We start from the raw sequence: 19501 nt of genomic DNA on the forward strand, positions 1-19501 counted from the left end.
AACCTGAAAACTACAAGAACTCAACTGGATTCTCAGTTGATATCAAGAGCAACGTGTAATTTATACATATTCAGTTCAAGGAAAAGTATCTTCTGGATGTCCCAGGGGCTACCAGCCTAGGAAATTCTAGAATAAATCAGTTCCTTCTTACAATCCTAAATAAACCTTACCAGAGGGCAAATGCAGGTGTTTCTTTCTGGGATGTGTTCTTGCCAAGAAACTCCTCCAAAAATATAATGAAAGTCAAATAAAGAACATTTGGCTAGCATACCCTATGAACACATCCTCTGAAATTTCCACAACCAGAGCAGACCCAGCAAATCAATGTGAAGAAAGTGAGGACCCAAGAAGTAAATGAGACACACCTTTTTCTATGCCATGGCAGCAGAATAGGCCATGATGCAAAGTGGAGAGAGCACAGGCCAGAAAGTGAGGTACCCCATCTTGAGTCTGTGTTGCACAATTCAGTTCTCAGTCCAATGTCTACATTCCCAAATAAGGGAGTTAGGGAGTTAGACTAGGCAATCATTATGAATACTTTCAGTCCAGGGGCACCTGGGTGGCTCAGAAGGTTGAGTGTCTGACACCTGACTTCAGCTCAGGTCATGATCCCAGGATTGTAGGATCGAGCCCTGTGTCGGGCTCTCACAGAGCATGGAGCCTGTTTAATTCTCTCTTTCTCTCTCTCTCTCTCTCTCTCTCTTTCCCCCCCCCCCCACTCGTGCACTCTCTCTCTCTCTCTCTAAAATAAAATAAAATACCTGCAGTCCAAATATTTAATGAGTATGTGACGATATGCTTTTTTTTTTTTTCATTCAGTGTCTTATTTTTCTTCCAAGGTTCCAGTTAAAACATTCATTCATTGGGTGGGGGAAATATATATATATATATATATATATATATATATATATATATATAATTTGTTATTATGTGGGGGAAGAAGGTTTTATTATAAACCAGATACTGTTCTGGTATAAAGCAGAGATGGACACAGAAAAAAATCCTAGCCCTTGTAATGTGATTCAGTTTGAACTTTTTCTTGGTTAAAATGAGGAGGAACTTTGAGTTCTGAGACACAATTGCATAGGTTCACTCTTCCCTGCTCTTCCCCCTCTAAGTGTAGCCAAATACCCTGAGGATAATTCAGCAATTACACAATGACTCTCAGAGGTACAAAAAAAGTAGCAGACTAGGGAGAGGTCTCAAGGTTTGAAGAAGGACACTCTGTGCTTTGTCCCGTAAGTTTTCTTTTATCTCCCATATATGCCAGACTGAGAACTGGACAGGGGTACAAATATAGAACCATCAGTGAACATTTTTTATATAGAACAAAATAAAGAGAAACAACAACAGCAAAAAGAAAAACCTGCTCTGTTTGGCCAAAGGTCTGAGAAAGGAGCAGCCAACCAGAAAACTAGCAGGGACATAGCCCAATTCACACACCAGCAGTGACAGCTTATTTGCCATAGTGGCAGTGTCAGAGGAGATCCCTGCCCAACATCTGTGGCAGCTGCTGTGGCAGCTGGAGGCCCATGCCTCACTCCAAACCCAAGCAGTGGTTCCTATCCTGATGGTTCCTTGGATGTACAATGAGGAATTTTGAATAGCAGATGACAACACTGTTAACCATACTCAGAATTCTGGGTTTGTTAGTGCCTCTCCTGCTGGTTTCCAAACCCAATTAAACCTCCTCATGAGGTCAGGTGAATTGATCTGAGACACAATTCAGATCATAACTGACAAATTCTCAGGCATGGAAAAAGCAGCTACTACCAAAATAGCACAACTTGATCAACAGAAAGAAAGGCAAAAATGATCTGGACAATCAGGTGAGGGTCTTCCCTAAGAGATCTCTGAGTTGGGTTACTCAATAACTAGGTCTCAAAAGAAGAAATTGATGGATAGGCACCAAGGAACTTATGAGCAGGCAGCAAGCCATACGGGGCTTGACAGACCACGAGGATCTCATGCTGACCAATCTATGACAAATACAGACTATTCTATCCCTCCTGATGACCTAGATGAATCATAGAGTCCCAGAAGCTTTTACCCAAACATCTCCATTTTCAAAAGTAAACAAGATTAGGGCTTAGATGAAGTCTTTCTGTCCTCAGGGGATACTAGAGGCCATATGCAAGGTTAGTTTGATGAGAAAATGGGCAAGAATTTCACTTCAGGGGTCTTTTAGATACTGATGCACTGGTGACTATGGTCTCCCAACCCCTGACACCAATTTGACCACCAAACAGACAATGTGCTCTGGATTTGGAACTGAAGCCACTACCATCAGGACCTCAGCCCAAGCCCAACTATGGATGGTCCTTTTGATCCCATACCAACCTCCATTGTTACACCTTCACTACTAAATACATTAATGGTATTGATGTATTGTCTCTGTGTATCCCCAATCATCTTCACCCTCTATCCGGATAGGAACTGCTACTGTTAGAGCCATCTATCTTACTGGGGCATGTAGAAGACCATGAATCTGCCCAACTACCAGCACTTAGTGCTCTTGTCTCCCCAAAACAATATTGGCTGCCTGAGCTTAAGGAAGCCAAAGTGCTCTGTGAGACTCTTCATTCAATACTCTGTCTTTGTGTAAAACTTGGGATGCCTGGAAACTTACCATTGATTATAGGTGACTCAATGCCATAGCACTGCCCTTACACTGATGATACCTGACATTGTGACTGCTACAGAGGCTACTGACTGGGCTGAGGGAATTTAGTTTGTGACAGTTGACATTGCAAATGCCTTTTTCAGCATCCTTCCATCTGATTATCAGGATTATTTTTCCTTCATGTGAAATGAGTTACAACATATCTTTAATGTCATTGCACAAGTCCACCTAAACTCCCCAGCTATCTACCATCAACTGGTAGGCCATGATTTGGAAAAAGCCCTGCGCCTGGAGGCTTTCTTAATGCCTCTTCCTGGTGGGCCCAAACAAGGACACCACACAGCAAGGACTGAACATCCTGTTGACCTTCATGGGGCAACACAGTTAGGCTATTAACTCAGATAAATACAAAGTCCTAATACCCCACTGAAATTCTCAGGTGTAATCTGGGCCACACAGAACCACATATTCCATTTGAGTTACAGATCTCAGCAACCTCCCCACTTGTGAATTGGAGCCTATAGCAAAAGGACACTGCTACAAGTCATAAGCTCTTGTTGGGCTTTTGGACCCATGAGCTCCTGGATTTGGCCAAAAATTACACACCCTTCGAGAGATAATTGTTGGCCTGTTATTGGATATTGGTGGATACTAAGTATATGATCCATATCTGTGAAATAATCTTAAGACCAGAAATCCAAATCATGTTGTGAGTCTGAGCAGAGGTCTCAAACTGCTGGGTATGGGTGGCTCAGGATCATCCATAGTAAAGTAGAAATTGTATATACATGTGTGGACAAAACCACTTGGGGCCACTTGGGGCCTCACAACTACATAAAATGGTCTCAAGAATCCCCCTCTGCCCACCAGGCATATTGGTAGAGGAGCCACTGGCCCAGATATAAAGACCTCTCAGGAGGGGTGTCGCCTTAGAGATCGGCACTGGCTGGGGTGGCGAAAGGATCAACATGACTTTGGCTAGAGATTTACTCCACCCGTCCTTGGAAGAGGAAAAGAAAAAACATAAAAAGAAACAGCTAGTTCAAAGCTCAAATTCCTATTTTATGGATGTAAAATGCCCAGGTTGCTACAAGATTACCATGGTTTTAAGCCATGCTCAGATGGTGGTTCTTTGTGTAGGCTGTTCAACAGTGTTGTGCCAACCAATGGAAGGAAAGGCCAGACTCACAGAAGGGTGTTCATTTAGAAGAAAGCAACACTAATGATCACACAACCTCTTGAATTTGTGTTATATTGCAGAAAGCCTTATCAGTTCAATAACTCCAGTTAATCTACCAAGATAATGTAATTACGTTTAATTTTGTAAGGTATACAATAGTCATCTCCTATTTTGGTGTCAGTTTTTCAATAAAGTTTTAATTATGGGGAAAAAAAAAACCAACCTCTCAGAACTGCATGGACTTAGTTCACTGATGGTCCTTTACAGTTAGCTTCTCTCTGGCTAGAAGACAGTGCACCTGACTTCCAACCTGAAAGGCTTTGTCCCTTAGCAAGTGCAGAAGGAATGTTCAGCACAATGGAAAGAGCCTCATGCAGTATGGATGGCTCTCTAGTCCTCTTCGGTGAAAGAGTCCTACTATATTTCATTGATTTATGGGCTGTGCTAACAGCCTGGCTATTTGTTCAGGCCACTGGCAAGCCTCAAACTAGTATATAAAATAAGCCCCATTGTAGAAACAAAACATTTGGATAAAGATCAATTTGCTCTTAATATGCTTTTTGTTACCCAAATAGATGTTCACCAGAGCACCTCCTAACCCGACAAGGAGAAACATAAACCAAGCATGGGCAAACCATGCTTGTCAACTAAACACAGGAACTAAAATGTCCTTTACCTCAGAACAAGCAGATGTTGTGGATTCTGGATCCATGAGAGGGTGGCCCATGGGAATTCACACTAGACTAAGACTACACACATGGACTGTCTTCAGAAGACTTTGAAACTGCATAGAAAAGCTGTCCTGACTGCCATATCACAGACAAGGCAAAAAACCCTGCCCAGAGACACATTCCTGAGCCAATGGGTCAGATGTTGCAGGTAAATCATATTGAACCTCTCATCTCATCCAGAGGGTTTTGCTGGATCCTGACTGCAGTTGATACTCTCTGGATTTGGCCTAGACATTCCCATGTATTCCATTGACTCAAGCCACACTATCCAGGACCTACAAGCCCACATTTATTTCTTCCTCAGGTTTCCTGAGCACACTGAATCTAATAACAGCCCAAAGCCACATATCATGTGGCATATAATGGAGCTTCCATGCCCCCATATCATCTCCAAGTGACAGGGCTGATTGAGCATTTTAATGGACAATTAAAGGACAGGCTTAAGCAGCTGGTAGGAGGGGGTAAGATAACCCCAGGCTGTACTATGGTGAGGGGTGAGCAGGGGAGAAGTCTGGGCCTCAGGGCAGCAATATCCTAAAAGGGCACTTGTTATTTGCACCATATGTTTGATCAGACTGTTTAGCCCTTTCCTCTAATTTTACACTTTTGGTCTCTGTGAGGAACAGTGCAAGGTCCTTCTATTCCCTTCAACCCCTTTCTGAAGACTCACATAGATGGGAATTTGGTTAGTTTCAGTTATACAAGAAATTAAACAAGGAGTGGGAGTCAGTAGCCCCTTCTTCATTTACCCTCCAGGGTACAAAGCATGGGTCTTTGTCTACAAGGTCTTTGAAGAGAATCGCCATTAACCTATCATTTTTAACCCAACATTTTCCTTAAGTTGGCCCTGCCACTTTGCCCCCAGTAGCCCCATGGGATGAGTATTGTATATAGAATAGAAATTTTTGTTGAGTCACAAGAGGATCCAAACCAGAAGATTTGGGATTCATTTGGGGGATGGGTAAATGGTGTCATCTTTGCTCATGGTACAGAACAGACTGCCTCCTTCATAGTCAGTGAGAAGTCCCTCCAACTGATAGGATGTGAGCCCCTTTGGACCTATGAGCTTGGTTATGCAGAAGGGAGAGATGAAAATCTAACCTCTCTCCTCTGCCACAGAGTAGCTTGTGTGACTTCCACATCACCAAACTTATTGCCACGCTCATCCCAGGAAGTTTTCCCTGCCCTACATTTGACAAATTGCTGGATGTGTCACCCACCACCTGACCACATAGATAAGCATCTGACTGCTATGCTGCTAAATACTACAAATGGGCATTTCTCTAAATATGGACCTTTCTGTTACGTCAGGTACTCCTACCATATTACTCTGAACCCAAAGTATTGCTGCGATTGAATCTGACACTGAAAGCTCAAAATGCCTCCCTAGGTGTCAACTTGTCAGAAATGGGACATTAGGAACATCTTGGCAAAGAGACCTGGGATCCACCACTGGGACTATTTTTGACCTCAGTAGTGAAGGCCTTCTCCCCTACACTTGCCCCAACTTACACAGAATTTTCAATTCCATTCAAGGACTCTGCCCACTCACAGCACTTTGTGCACCCCTTTGGAATGTTATTTCTTTAGTGAATATCAGGCCTTCATCTGCCTTCCTCCTAGCAATGAAGCATGCATTTCATAATAAGAAACTTATAAATAGTCAAAACAGCCTCCCCCCAACCCAGGCTAGACATATCATACTACACCAACTAGGATGGGAACTCCAAAACCAGGCAGACTCTGGTTACTCAGGAGATTTACCAGGAGGCATTACCAACTCCAGGTGATTATTTCTACTGTCAGAGTCCTTCAATCAGAAAGGGTCAGGTACCACCTGAGGTCATCAACAGCACTACTTCAGCTTTCAAAGCACAACAGATCAGTCTCAGTTCCTTGGCCCAAGTAGTGTTGGATAACTACATAGCCCTTGACTCCTTATAGCCAGCCAAGATGAGATCTGTGCAACTGCTGGCACTTTGTGTTGTACCTGGATCAATGAGACTGGCAGAATAGAACAATCCATCACCAGCCTTAGGAAAAAAAATCTCCAGGATCTCTACAGTAAGCCCAAATGGAATATGGGACATCTTTTCCTAGCTTGGCAATGATCGAGGTTCATGATTACATTTAATCCTCTAGGCAAGTGCAATCATCCTCCTTTGAGTGGTATTGATTCTGACCTCAGACTAATTACCTGGTTCTTAACACAGTCCCTCAAAATCTGACTCATTCAGGCCCATGATGGGATAGTATATGTTTATTCCTTGGGCTGTAAAAAATCAAAAGATAGAGTTGAGGCCAAAATCCTATGTGTGATCTTTCAGGCCTGGCCATATGCAATTACAAAGGCTTTTCCTCTTCAAGAGCACAGGTAAGCTGCCCTCCCTACACTGGATAGACATGCTAAATTAACTTGTTAAGTTGTCTAGATCATTAAATTGTCAAGGTCCTCCAGAACAGTGTGGAAAACTTTATCATGTTCTTGAGTTTAATGAGAATGCCTACAAAGTTTTCCTAGTATGATTTTTTACTTAGGTTTCTGACAGTTATTTTTTTTAATGTTAATGCCAGTATAGTTGACAGTGTTATGTTAGTTTCAGTTATACAATATGCTGATTCAACAATTCCATACATCACCCAGTGCTCATCATGACAAGTACATTCCTTAATCCCCATCTCCTATTTAACCCATCCACTCACCTCCCTCCCCTCTGGTAAACATCAGTTTGTTCTCTATAGTTAAGAATCTGTTTCTTGGTTTGTCTCTCTCTCTCTCTTTTTACCTTTGCTCATTTTTTTTTTTGTTTCTTAAATTCCACATATGAGTGAAATCATATGGTATTTGTCTTTCTCTTATTTTGTTTAGCATAATACTCTCTAGCTCTATCCATGTCATTGCAAATGGCAATATTTCATTCTTTTTGATGGCTGACTAATAGTCTATTGTGTATATATATATATATATGCCACATCTTCTTTAGCCACTAATCAATCAATGGACACTTGGGCTCCTTCCATAATTTAGCTATTGTAAATAATGTTGCTATAAGCATTGAGATGCATGTATCCCTTTGAATTAATGTTTTTGTATCTTTTGGATAAACACCCAGTAGTACAATTACTGGATCATAAGGTAGTTCTATTTTTAACTTTTTGAGGAACTTCCATACTGTTTTCCAAATTGGCTGTACCAGTTTGCATTCCCAGCAATAGTGCAAGAGGGTTCTTTATTTCCCACATCTTCACCAACACTTGTTTTTTCTTGTGTTTTTTATTTTAGCCATTCTGACAGGTGTGGGGTGATATCTCATTGTCATTTTCTTTTGCATTTCCCTGATGATGAATGATGTTGAGCATCTTTTCATGTGTCTGTTGGCCATCTGGATCTGACAATTATTTTTATCAAGTTAGAGATTCTTCTTTTCAACTTAAGCTCCCTAGTATTTTTTTAATCAGGAAGGGGTATTAAATTATCAAGGAAAAAAATTTTGGTGTTGATTATAAGATTTTCTTATCTAAGTTTCCTAAAAAGTTGCTTACATGGTGGTTGTAGATTTAGGGCTAATTGAGCCTTGCAAAATGAGTTGGAAAAAATTTCTTTTTCTATATCCTGTAATTGCTTCAACAACAGAAATTTTCTTGTATATAAATTGACTGTTCATCTATTTTTTCCCTTATTAAATGAATGTGAAGTATTGGCTTTGTTAGGTATATGAATTCTTTATATAGTGGGAATGGGTCTGTTTGGCTTATGAAACATTGCAGGTCTAAGCCTTACCTCCCACATGCTAGAAACAGACCTGGCTTCAGTAATATGGGGACCTCAGGAATATCTATGCAAAAATTTATAGACTCACTTCTCAGGAAGGCAAGAGAGACAAGTAAATAGACTAAAAGGGATCAAAAGTCTCCCCACTGCTCTGAGAGTAGGGGCTAGCTGGTATTGGAAAGAAAAGCAGAAGAAAGCCCAGTTTCATGTGTTTGGGTTCAATTATCAATAGGCAAATGCTGTACCAGATTCTATCTGAAGCCACCAGGGAAATGTCAAAAGCTTCACAATTCTTGCTGCAGTGGGAGCTTCATAAGAGTAAGCTCACAGACAATGGGGCAATGACTGCCACTGCCCATTACTGGTGACATTTGAACTGGGAGGATTCTCTTGCTTAAAAAGGGTGAAAATTGCCAAGCCAGGATGGAAGGAAAACAGAAACATCTGATCACTAAGGGAAAGCAAATAAGACCAAAGCACAATCAGCCCAAGATACCAGAGATTCAAGGAGGAAACATCATAGAAAAGTAAGCTGATGGGAATCTATGAACTCCTAAAAAAGGTGTGTTATTAACCAAAAAGTGAAAAGCAAATCAGGCAACAAAATAAAGAAATTAGATGAAGACACCTAATAGTTGAGGAGAAATGCATTTCAGAAGAGAAAAGAGAATAAAAGTTCAAGTGCCCCTGTGTGGGAATGGGAGTGACTATTCCCTGAAATTACCTCATAAATAACCTTTGGATACTTAAGTGATAGTCCACACATTCAAGGGGCTTTTTTCAAACAGAACAAGTTCTCTGCTTTTCCCAAAAGACACCACAAGCCCTCTCAAGGCTCTTTTTTACAGTATCTCAAGTCCAGCTCAGCATTGGGTCCTTGATAATATCATGCTATTCCACCCTCCTTTCTCATTTTTGCCCCCCTGTTATTTGTTGTCCCATCTTGGAACACTCTCCATCCGATACTCCAAAGTGCGAATCCACAAAGGAGTACATGCATCCCAATGTTCATAGCAGCATTATCAATAGCCAGACTTTGGAGAGAGCCCAAATGTCCATCAACTGATGAATGGAAAAAGAAGATATGGGGGCATCTGGGTGGCTCAATCAGTTGAGTGTCCAACTCTTGATTTCAGCTCGGGTCATGATCTTATGGTCATGGGATCAAGCCCCATGTCAGACTCCACGCTGGGTGTAAGGCCTGCTTGGGATTGTCTTTCTCTTTCTCTCTCTCCCTGTCTCTCTCTCTCTCCCTCTGCCTCTCTCCCATTCTCCCTCTCTCTCTCTCTCAAAAAAGATGTGATACACACACACACACTGAAATATTACTCAGCCATAAAAAAGCATGAAATCTTGCTATTTGCAATGATGTGGATGGAGCTGGAGTGTATTATGCTAAGTGAAATAAGTCAAGCAGAAAAAGACAAACACCGTATGATTTCACTCATATGTGGAATTTAAGAAACAAAACTGTTGAACATATGGGAGGGGGAAAAAGAAAGAGAGGTGAAACAAACCATAAGACACTCTTAAAGATAGAGAACAAACAGAATTGATGGAGAGAGGTGGGTGGAGGATGGGCAGGATGGGTGATAGGCATTAAGGAAGGCACTTGCTATGATGAGCACTAGGTGTTGCATGTAAGTGATGAATCACTGAATTCTACCCCTGAAACCAATATTGCACTTGTATGTTAACTAGAATTTAAATAACATCTTAGAAAAGAAAAGAAAAAGAAAAGAAAAGAAAAATAAAGTGTGAATCCAGACAACACTATCCACTTCCTCCAGGAAGCCAGCTCTGACTACTCCAGCCTAGATCTTTATTGTCCAAGTTCTTCTTACATGTTTATTCAGGACCCCACAGGCTGCTCCCAAAGTTGTTCAATGAAAATGCAAAATGCCTCTTTCCATTGTTCCCAGGCTAACCTTTTAACTCTTGTCATGCTTGACATCTAACGCTGTTGCTTCATCATCAAAAAGAGCTGGCCCACAGGTGGCTTTGGCACAGAACCAAAGAGTATTATTTTCAACTCTAACTTCTGTCTTTCTAAGCCAGGATGAAGCCAGATGACAGAACCACCCACTGATGCACGAATAAGCTAAAGACTTTACCAACTAGCATACTTTCTTAGGGGATGTTGTGGATTGGTTTGATATGATTTCAAATCCATTTATTTATGGCAAAGACAAAAAAAATAAAACTGAAGTAAGCTGTATCAGGATATCCTTATCTTATCTTATCTGTGGTACTGAGCACTCAGTAACTCAGCTCCTGAGGCGTGTTTCTGGGGACTAAAACATTTGAGGAAGCAACTATGGCAAGAGGACATTTAAACTTTAAATACTGAGAGTTTGTGAGGACTGAGATGGTTCATTCTGGGCAAGGTGATTCTGCTAATCTAAAAAGTGCTTCACTGGGTGTTGTATGGAAACTAATTTGACAATAAATTTCATATAATAAAAAAATAAAAAATATAAATAAATAAATAAATAAATAAATAAAAAGTGCTTCAAAGACCTTGGGGCATTAGTTCCTGCTGCAATAAAGGCAACTCTTACCAGCAGTGGTGAAAACCAAGCAGTGATCTTATCCACCAATACCAATGCCAATGTTCCCTAGGAACATGTTCTACCAATAGGGACTTTTACCTTTGCCATGGCAGGTAGATGTCAGCTTTCAGTTGGCTACTCTGTCCCTCCCTAGTACCAACTTGAATAAAGGTACACCTCAACTACATTTGAAGTCTCTCCCTTTCATCTCCCTTGCCTGAAGCAATAATGTGACTAAACCATCATTAATTTGGAGTATGTTATTTCTTTATTGGCTTATTAAGAGATATTATCCTGTATGCTATTATTGGCTTGTGAAATTCCCATAGTGAACCTGTGTTAAATAAACTATTGGCAAAGATAATCTCAGTCTCTGATATTAATTTGTCCCCAAACTAAAACAGGGAACAATGTACTTGGTGGAAAAAGTGAACTCTAGATTTGGAGAAGAAAAGAAAGTGAAAAAAAATACGCTTAAAAATCAAAATGATTTAAACTATACATTTATGACTCTTGTGCATCTTCAGTATTTATGTAATATTTCAATGAAAAGTTTACTTTTAGGGACACCTGACTGGCTCAGTCGGTAGAGCACGTGACTCTCGATCTCAGGGTCATGACTTCAAGAGCCACATTGGGGGTGAAGCCCACTTAAGAAAGAAAGAAAGAAAGAAGACAAGGAAAGGAAAGGAAAGGAAAAGAAAGAAAAAAGTAAAGAAAAGAAAACTTTACATTTAAAAAAAAACCAACATGGAGAAGAATTAAGATGGCAGAGGAATACAGAGACCCTAGGTTTGCCTCATCCTTCAAACACAGATAAATATCAAATCATTTTGAACACTCAAGAAATCAATATGAGGACTGAGAGAGCAAAAATGCACAACTAGAGGTGAAAAAACTGCCACATTGTGGAAGGTAGGAGATGTGGAGAGTTGATTTGGGGGAGAGAAGAGCAGTGGATACTGCCATGTGGAGGGAGCCCTAATCACAGAGAGAGGAGCAAGAGGGAAAGAGAGAGAGAGAAAGAGTGAAAGTGCATACAGGGAATTGCACAAGAAAAACTCTTCCCCAAAACCACTGACTGGGAGAAGGAGAAGGGTTGGATACTGCAAGTTTTTATGAACAGCGGAGTACAAACCCTGAAGTTTTGGAGGTCTGCACCATCACCAGAGTTACACCTGGTGGTCTTAGCAATGCTCCATTGGGGAAGAAGGGCTGAGGGAGACCCAGGATCAGGCAGCATGGTCTGAGGATCCCCTAGGTTGTACCGGGAGAAGCAGTTTCCCTGCTTGGGCTGCATTTGGGAGATGTAAAATGGCCTCTCTGGGAGCAAAAGACCCAGTGGGCACCAATGAGCTGCCTCAGTCACTAACATAGGAATGGGGATGTTGGCTGGGGGCAGTGAGCCTTGGTGCCAGCATTCTGCAGTGCTTTACCATAAACTATAAAGCTCTGTGCAGTCACACAACCAATTTCTGGGACAAGCCAAAACCAGCCACAGTACAGCAAGTCGCTCCCCCAGAGGATCTGCTTGGCTCTGTGTTGCGCAAATCTCTAAAATTTGGACTTTTGAAACCTAGTCACATGCCTGAGACAAAACACAGGAGTACTGTGCAACTTGGCAGACAGAACTGAGATGCAGAAGGGTGAAGGCAGGGATCTGGCAGATGCTGGGGACACAAGAGAGGTGATTATATGCTCTTCTGCCAGGGCTTCCTGAAGAGTTGCAGGTGCAAGCTCCCTACTCCAGGAGGAGAGAGCAGGACAACACAATTTTCACCACGCTCATCAGCACTGACAGACTTTGTGAGCAAAACAGTGCCACCAAGTGGAAACTGGAGCCACTTACACCAAGCTCTGCCCACCCCCATGCACCCTACAGGCTCATCTCCATTAGGGCAAGTCCACCCAAGAATCAGCACAGCAGACCTCACCTCCAGAAGACCACCACAAACCTCTTGCACACACCAACTCTATTGATCATAGAGTGTCTCCCTCTCTCTCTGCCCCTCCCTCACTTGCACTCTTTTTCTCTCTCCCAAAAATGAATAAACATTTAAAAAAAATTTTTAAATACATAAATAAGATGTCTGAACTAGAATTTAAAACTACAATTATAAAGATACTAGCTGAGGGGGAAGGAGCCAAGATGGCAGAACAGCATAGAAGTTTTTTGTGCATCTCACGTCCATGAAATACAGCCAGACCAACACTAAACCATCCTGCACACCTAGAAAAGTGATCTGAGGATTAACACAACAATCTGCACAACCTGAACCACAGAATTCAGCAGGTATACAGTGCGGAGAGGTGAACTGGGGAACAGAGCAGCCACGGAGGGCAGGGAGCCGCTTTTGCATGCAGAGAGAGGATGGAGACGGGGGCGGGGGGGGTGGAATATGGGAAAAGCCCCCCCCCCCCCCACCGCAAAAGCAGCTGGAGAGAAAGTGGAAAAGTGGAAACAGCCGCAGGGACTGAACTAAAAAGGGAGAAAGGAGATGGTTTAAATTCCATAAAGACTATAAACAGTGAGAAGGCAGAGACTGAAACTCCACAGCTCAATACCTGGTGGTGCTCTGGTGGGAAGGGTGATCCCCAGGAGCAGAGTGGAGTCCAGAGTTCTTCAGGCCACACGGGGAGAGGCGGTTCCCCTGCTAGGAGGATACTTGGTAAAGTCTGTGTGGGTCCCCCAAAAGCAAGGCCCCAGTGGACCTGGGAGAACAACCATATTTGCTGGTGCTGGAACAAGGTCATTAAGGGTGAAGCCTGGTGCCAGATGTGGGTTGTAATTTTCCATAATCCCTGAAACGCTGCTGCTACACTATCTCCCGAACTTTTTCTGGGACAGGCTGGCACCCAGCGGCAGTCTCTGGGCATTGGCAGCAACGTGGTCCCACAAACATTCCTGGGTGCGGCCGGCACCCAGCCATTGCTCTGTGAGACCCTCCTGCAGAGGGGCAGAACAGGTCAAAGCCACAGTCCCTCAGAGGTAAGGGGTCAGGAAAAGCAGCCACATCTGAGACAAAACTCAGGATGGAGGTGCTGCCTGGGACTTGGTCACGGACTGTGTAAAAGCGGGGAGTGGACGGAAGCTGAAGACAAAGGACAGGTGCATGATTGCTGATCAGGGAGAACAGAGTTCTGATACTAGAGACTCCGTACCTGGGTGATGCCATTTTCACTGCTCCTGTGCATGCGCGTATGGACCTACAAGCGCCACAACAATCCACCCAGTAAGCCAAGCAGCGCCATCTAGTGGAGAACAGAGCCGTTACACTAAGCCCTGCCCAATTGGGCCAACCTCGCTCTTCAGGAACACAAGTCTCTCCGCCTGCTTAGTTTATGGACTATAAAGCACTTCATAGTTTGACTTCTAGGGGAAAACAAAGTAATTTCAGTCATATTTCAGTATGTTCACCGGTCCATCTATTCAATTTTCTTTCTTTCTGTTTCCTTTTTCCTTTTTTCTTTTTTATTTCTTTTCTTTTTCGTGAACAGAAAGAGAAAAAATTCATTTTTATTTTGAATCCTTATTAAAAATTTTTTCTTTAATTTTTTGTACTATATTTTTTAATTTTGTGTAAGTTTTTTCAAATTCTTTTTTACTTTCATAATTTCATTTTAGTGTACTTCAGTGTATTCATTTTATCAAATTTTCAAAATATTTCCTTGTTTTCTTCTTTACACCTTTTTCTCTAATCTATCAAGCCCCTTTCAACACCCAGACCAAAAGACACCTAAGATCTAGCATCATTTATTCGATTTTGTGTGTGTGTCTGTGTGTGTGTATTTAATTTTTAAATTTTAATATTTTTAATTGTAATTTTTTTACCTCATTAATTCCTTTTCTCCCTTCAAAATGATGAAACAAAGGAATTTACCCCAAAAGAAAGAGCAGAAGAAACAACAGCCAGGGACTTAACCAAAACAGATACAATCAAAATGTCTGAACCAGAATTTAGAATCAAGATAATAAGAATACTAGCTGGAGTCGAAAATAGATTAGAATCCCTTTCTGCGCAGATAAAAGAAGTAAAAGCTAGTCAGGATGAAATAAAAAATGCTATAACTGAGCTGCAATCTCAAATGGATGCCATGGCAGCAAGGATGGATGAGGCAGAACAGAGAATCAGTGATATAGAGGACAAATTTATGGAGAATAACAAAGCATAAAAAAAGAGGGGGATTAAGGCAAAAGAGCACGATTTAAAAATTAGAGAAATCAGTGACTCATTAAAAAGGGAACAACATCATAATCATAGGGGTCCCAGAAGAGGAAGGCAGAGAAATAGGGGCAAAAGGGTTATGTGAGCAAATCATAGTGGAAAACTTCCCTAACCTGGGGAAAGACACAGACATCAAAATCCAGGAAGCACAGAGGACCCCAATGGGATTCAACAAACACCAACCATCAACAAGGCATATCATAGTCAAATTCCCAAAACACTCAGGCAAGGAGAGAATCATGAAAGCAGCAAAGGAAAAAAGTCCTTAACTACAAGGGAAGACAGATCAGGTTTGCAGCAGACCTATCCACAGAAACTTGGCAGGCCAGAAAGGAGTGGCAGGATATATTCAATGTGCTGAATAAGAAAAATATGCAGCCAAGAATTCTTTATCCAGTAAGGCTATCATTCAAACTAGAAGGAAAGATGAAAAGATTCCCAGACAAACAAAATTAAAGGACTTTGTGATTACTAAACCAGCCCTGCAAGAAATTTTAAGGGGGATTCTCTGAGGGGAGAAAAGATAATAAATAAATAAATAAATAGCAAAAGCAACAAAGATTAGAAAGGACCAGAGAACACCACCAGAAACTCCAACTCTACAAGCAACATAATGGCAATAAATTCCTATCTTTTAGTAGTCACTCTAAATGTCAATGGACTCAATGCTCCAATCAAAAGACATAGGGTAACAGAATGGATAAGAAAACAAGATCCATCTGTACGCTGTTTACAAGAGACCCACATTAGACCTAAAGACACCTTCAGATGGAAATTAAGGGGATGGAGAACCATCTATCATGCTAATGGTCAACAAAGAAAGCCGGAGTAGCCATACTTGTATCAGACTTCAAATCTAGACTTTAAAATAAAGACTGTATCAAGAGATGCAGAAGGGTATTATATCATAACTGAAGGGTCTATCCACCAAGAAGACCTAACAATTGTAAACATTTATGTGCCAAATGTGAAAACACCCAAATATATAAATCAATTAATCACAAACATAAAGAAACTTATCCATAGTAATACCATAATAGTAAGAGACTTCAACACCCCACTCACAGCAATGGACAGATCATCTAATCAAAAAATCAACAAGAAAACAAGGGCTTTGAATGACACATCAGACCGGATGGACTTAACAGATATATTCAGAACATTTCATCCTAAAGCAGCAGAGTATACATTCTTCTCCAGTGCACATGGAACGTTCTCCAGAATAGACCATATACTGGGACACAAATCAGCCCTAAGTAAGTACAAAAAGATCAAGATCATACCGTGCATATTTTCAGACCACAACGCTATGAAACTCAAAATCAACCACAAGAAAAATTTTGGAAAGGTAACAAATACTTGGAGACTGAAGAACATCCTACTAAAGAATGAATGGGCTAAACAAGCAGTTAAAGGGGAAATTAAAAAGTATATGGAAGTCAATGAAAATGATAGCACCACAACCCAAAACCTCTGGGACACAGCAAAGGCGATCATAAGAGGAAAGTATATAGCAATGAAGGCCTTCCTAAAGAAGGAAGAAAGATCTCAGATACACAACCTAACCTTATGCCTTAATGAGCTGGGAAAAGAACAGCAAATAAAACCCAAAACAAGAAGAATACAGGAAATAATAAAGATTAGAGCACAAATCAATGCTATCGAAACCAAAAAAACAGTAGAACAAATCAATGAAACCAGAAGCTGATTCTTTGAAAGAATTAACAAAATTGATAAACCACTAGCCAGTTTGATCAAGAAGAAAAAGGAAAGGACCCAAATAAGTAAGATCAAGAATGAAAGAGAAGAAATCACAACCAACACAACAGAAATAAAAACAATAATAAGAGAATATTATGAGCAATTATATGCCAATAAAATGGGCAATCTGGAAGATATCGACAAATTACCAGAAACACATACACTACCAAAACTGAAACAGGAAGAAATGGGAAAATTTGAACAGACCCATAACCAGTAAGGAAATTGAATTAGTAATCAAAAATATGCCAAAAAACAAGAGTCCAGGGCCAGATGGCTTCCCAGGGGAATTCTATCAAATATTTAAGGAATAGTGAACACCTATTCTCTTGAAACTATTCCAAAAAATAGAAATGGAAGGAAAACTTCCAAACTCTTTCTATGAAGCCAGCATTACCTTGATTCCAAAACTAGACAGAGACCCCACTAAAAAGGAGAACTATAGACCAATTTCCCTGATGAACATGGACACAAAAATCCTCAACAAGATATTAGCCAACCAGATCAACAATATATTAAAAAAATTATTCACCACGACCAAGTAGGATTTATACCTGGGATGCAGGGCTGGTTCAGTATCTGTAAAACAATTAACATGATTCATCACATTAATAAAAGAAAGGACAAGAACCATATGATCCTTTCAATAGATGCAGAGAAGGCATTTGACAAAATACAGCATCGTTTCTTGATAAAAAACCTTCAAGAAAGTAGGGATAAAAGGAGCATACCTCGACATGATGAAAGCCATGTATGAATGACCCAACGCTAATATCATCCTCAATGGGGAAAAACTGAGAGCTTTCCCCCTAAGGTCAGGAACAAGACAGGGATGTCCACTCTCGCCACTGTTATTCAACATAGTATTGGAAGTCTTAGCCTCTGCAATCAGACAACACAAAGAAATAAAAGGCATCCAAATCAGCCAGGAGGAGGTCAAACTTTCACTCTTTGCAGATGGCATGATACTCTATATGGAAAATTCAAAAGATTCCACCAAAAAACTGCTAGAACTGATCCATGAATTCAGCAAAGTGGCAGGATATAAAATCAATGCACAGAAATCGGTTGCATTCCTATACATCAACAATGAAGCAACAGAAAGAGAAATCAAGGAATTGATCCCGTTTACAGTTGCACCAAAAACCATAAAATACCTAGGAATAAATCTAACCACAGAGGTGAAAAATCTATACACTGAAAACTATAGAAAGCTGATGAAAGAAATTGAAGAAGACACAAAGAAATGGAAAAAGATTCTACGTTCCTGGATAGGAAGAACAAATATTGTTAAAATGTCGATACTACCCAAAGCAATCTACATATTCAATGCGATCCCTATCAAAGTAACATCAGCATTCTTCACAGAGCTAGAACAAATAATCCTAAAATTTGTATGGAACCAGAAAAGACCCTGAATAGCCAAAGCGATCTTGAAAAAGAAAACCAAAGCAGGAGGCATCACAATCCCAGACTTCAAGCTATACTACAAAGTTATAATCATCAAGACAGTATGATACTGGCACAAGAACAGACACTCAGGTCAATGGAACAGAATAGAGAACCCAGAAATGGACCCACAAACGTATGGGCAACTAATCTTTGACAAAACAGGAAAGAATATCCAATGGAATAAAGAGAGTCTCTTCAGCAAGTGGTGCTGGGAAAACTGGACAGCGACATGCAGAAGAATGAACCTGGACCACTTTCTTACACCATACACAAAAATAAACTCAAAATGGATGAAAGACCTCAATGTAAGACAGGAAGCCATCAAAATCCTCGAAGAGAAAGCAGGTAAAAACCTCTTTGATCTTGCCTGTAGCAATTTCTTACTCAACACGTCTCCAGAGAGAAGGGAAACCAAAGCAAAAATGAACTACTGGCACCTCATCAAAATAAAAATCTTCTGCACAGAGAAGGAAACAATCAGCAAAACTAAAAGGCAACGGACAGAATGGGAGAAGATATTTGCAAATGACATATCAGATAAAGGGTTAGTATCCAAAATCTACAAAGAACTTATCAAACTCAACACCCAAAAAATAAATAATCCAGTGAAGAAATGGGCAAAAGACATGAATAGACACTTCTCCAAAGAAGACATCCAGATGGCCAGCCGACACATGAAAAAATGCTCAACATCACTCCTCGTCAGGGAAATACAAATCAAAACCACAAGAGATACCACCTTACACCTGTCAGAATGGCTAACATTAACAGCTCAGGCAACAACAGATGTTGGCAAGGGTGCAGAGAAAAAGGATCTCTTTTGCATTGTTGGTGGGAATTCAAGCTGCTGTAGCCACTCTGGAAAACAGTATGAAGGTTCCTCAAAAAACTGAAAATAGAACTACCTTACAACCCAGGAATTGCACTACTAGGCATTTATCCAAGGGATACAGGTGTGTTGTTTCAAAGGGACACATGCATCCCCATGTTTATAGCAGCACTATCTACAATAGCCAAAGTATGGAAAGAGCCCAAATGTCCATCGACGGATGAATGGATAAAGAAGAAGTGGTGTATATATACAATGGAGTATTACCCAGCAATCAAAAAGAATGAAATCTTGCCATTTGCAACCTCATGGATGGAACTGGAGGGTATTATGCTAAGTGAAATTAGTCAGTCAGAGAAAGACAAAAATCATATG

The 19501-nt window shown here is 40.8% G+C and overlaps 2 protein-coding genes across 2 annotated transcripts in view; one reads left to right on the forward strand and one right to left on the reverse strand.

Annotated features, from left to right (window-relative positions):
* CASP8 (caspase 8) overlaps positions 1-19501 on the reverse strand; it is a 76023-nt gene that overhangs the window by 40154 nt on the left and 16368 nt on the right. The gene's annotated exons all lie outside the window — the stretch shown is intronic.
* Positions 3556-4000, forward strand: LOC125911779 (40S ribosomal protein S27-like). The gene has a single exon (XM_049615905.1). The coding sequence runs from the start codon at positions 3592-3594 to the stop codon at positions 3844-3846; it is 255 nt and encodes an 84-aa protein (XP_049471862.1). The 5' UTR covers positions 3556-3591; the 3' UTR covers positions 3847-4000.

Source organism: Panthera uncia (genome assembly GCF_023721935.1).
Source record: "Panthera uncia isolate 11264 chromosome C1 unlocalized genomic scaffold, Puncia_PCG_1.0 HiC_scaffold_3, whole genome shotgun sequence".
Lineage (NCBI taxonomy): Eukaryota > Metazoa > Chordata > Mammalia > Carnivora > Felidae > Panthera > Panthera uncia.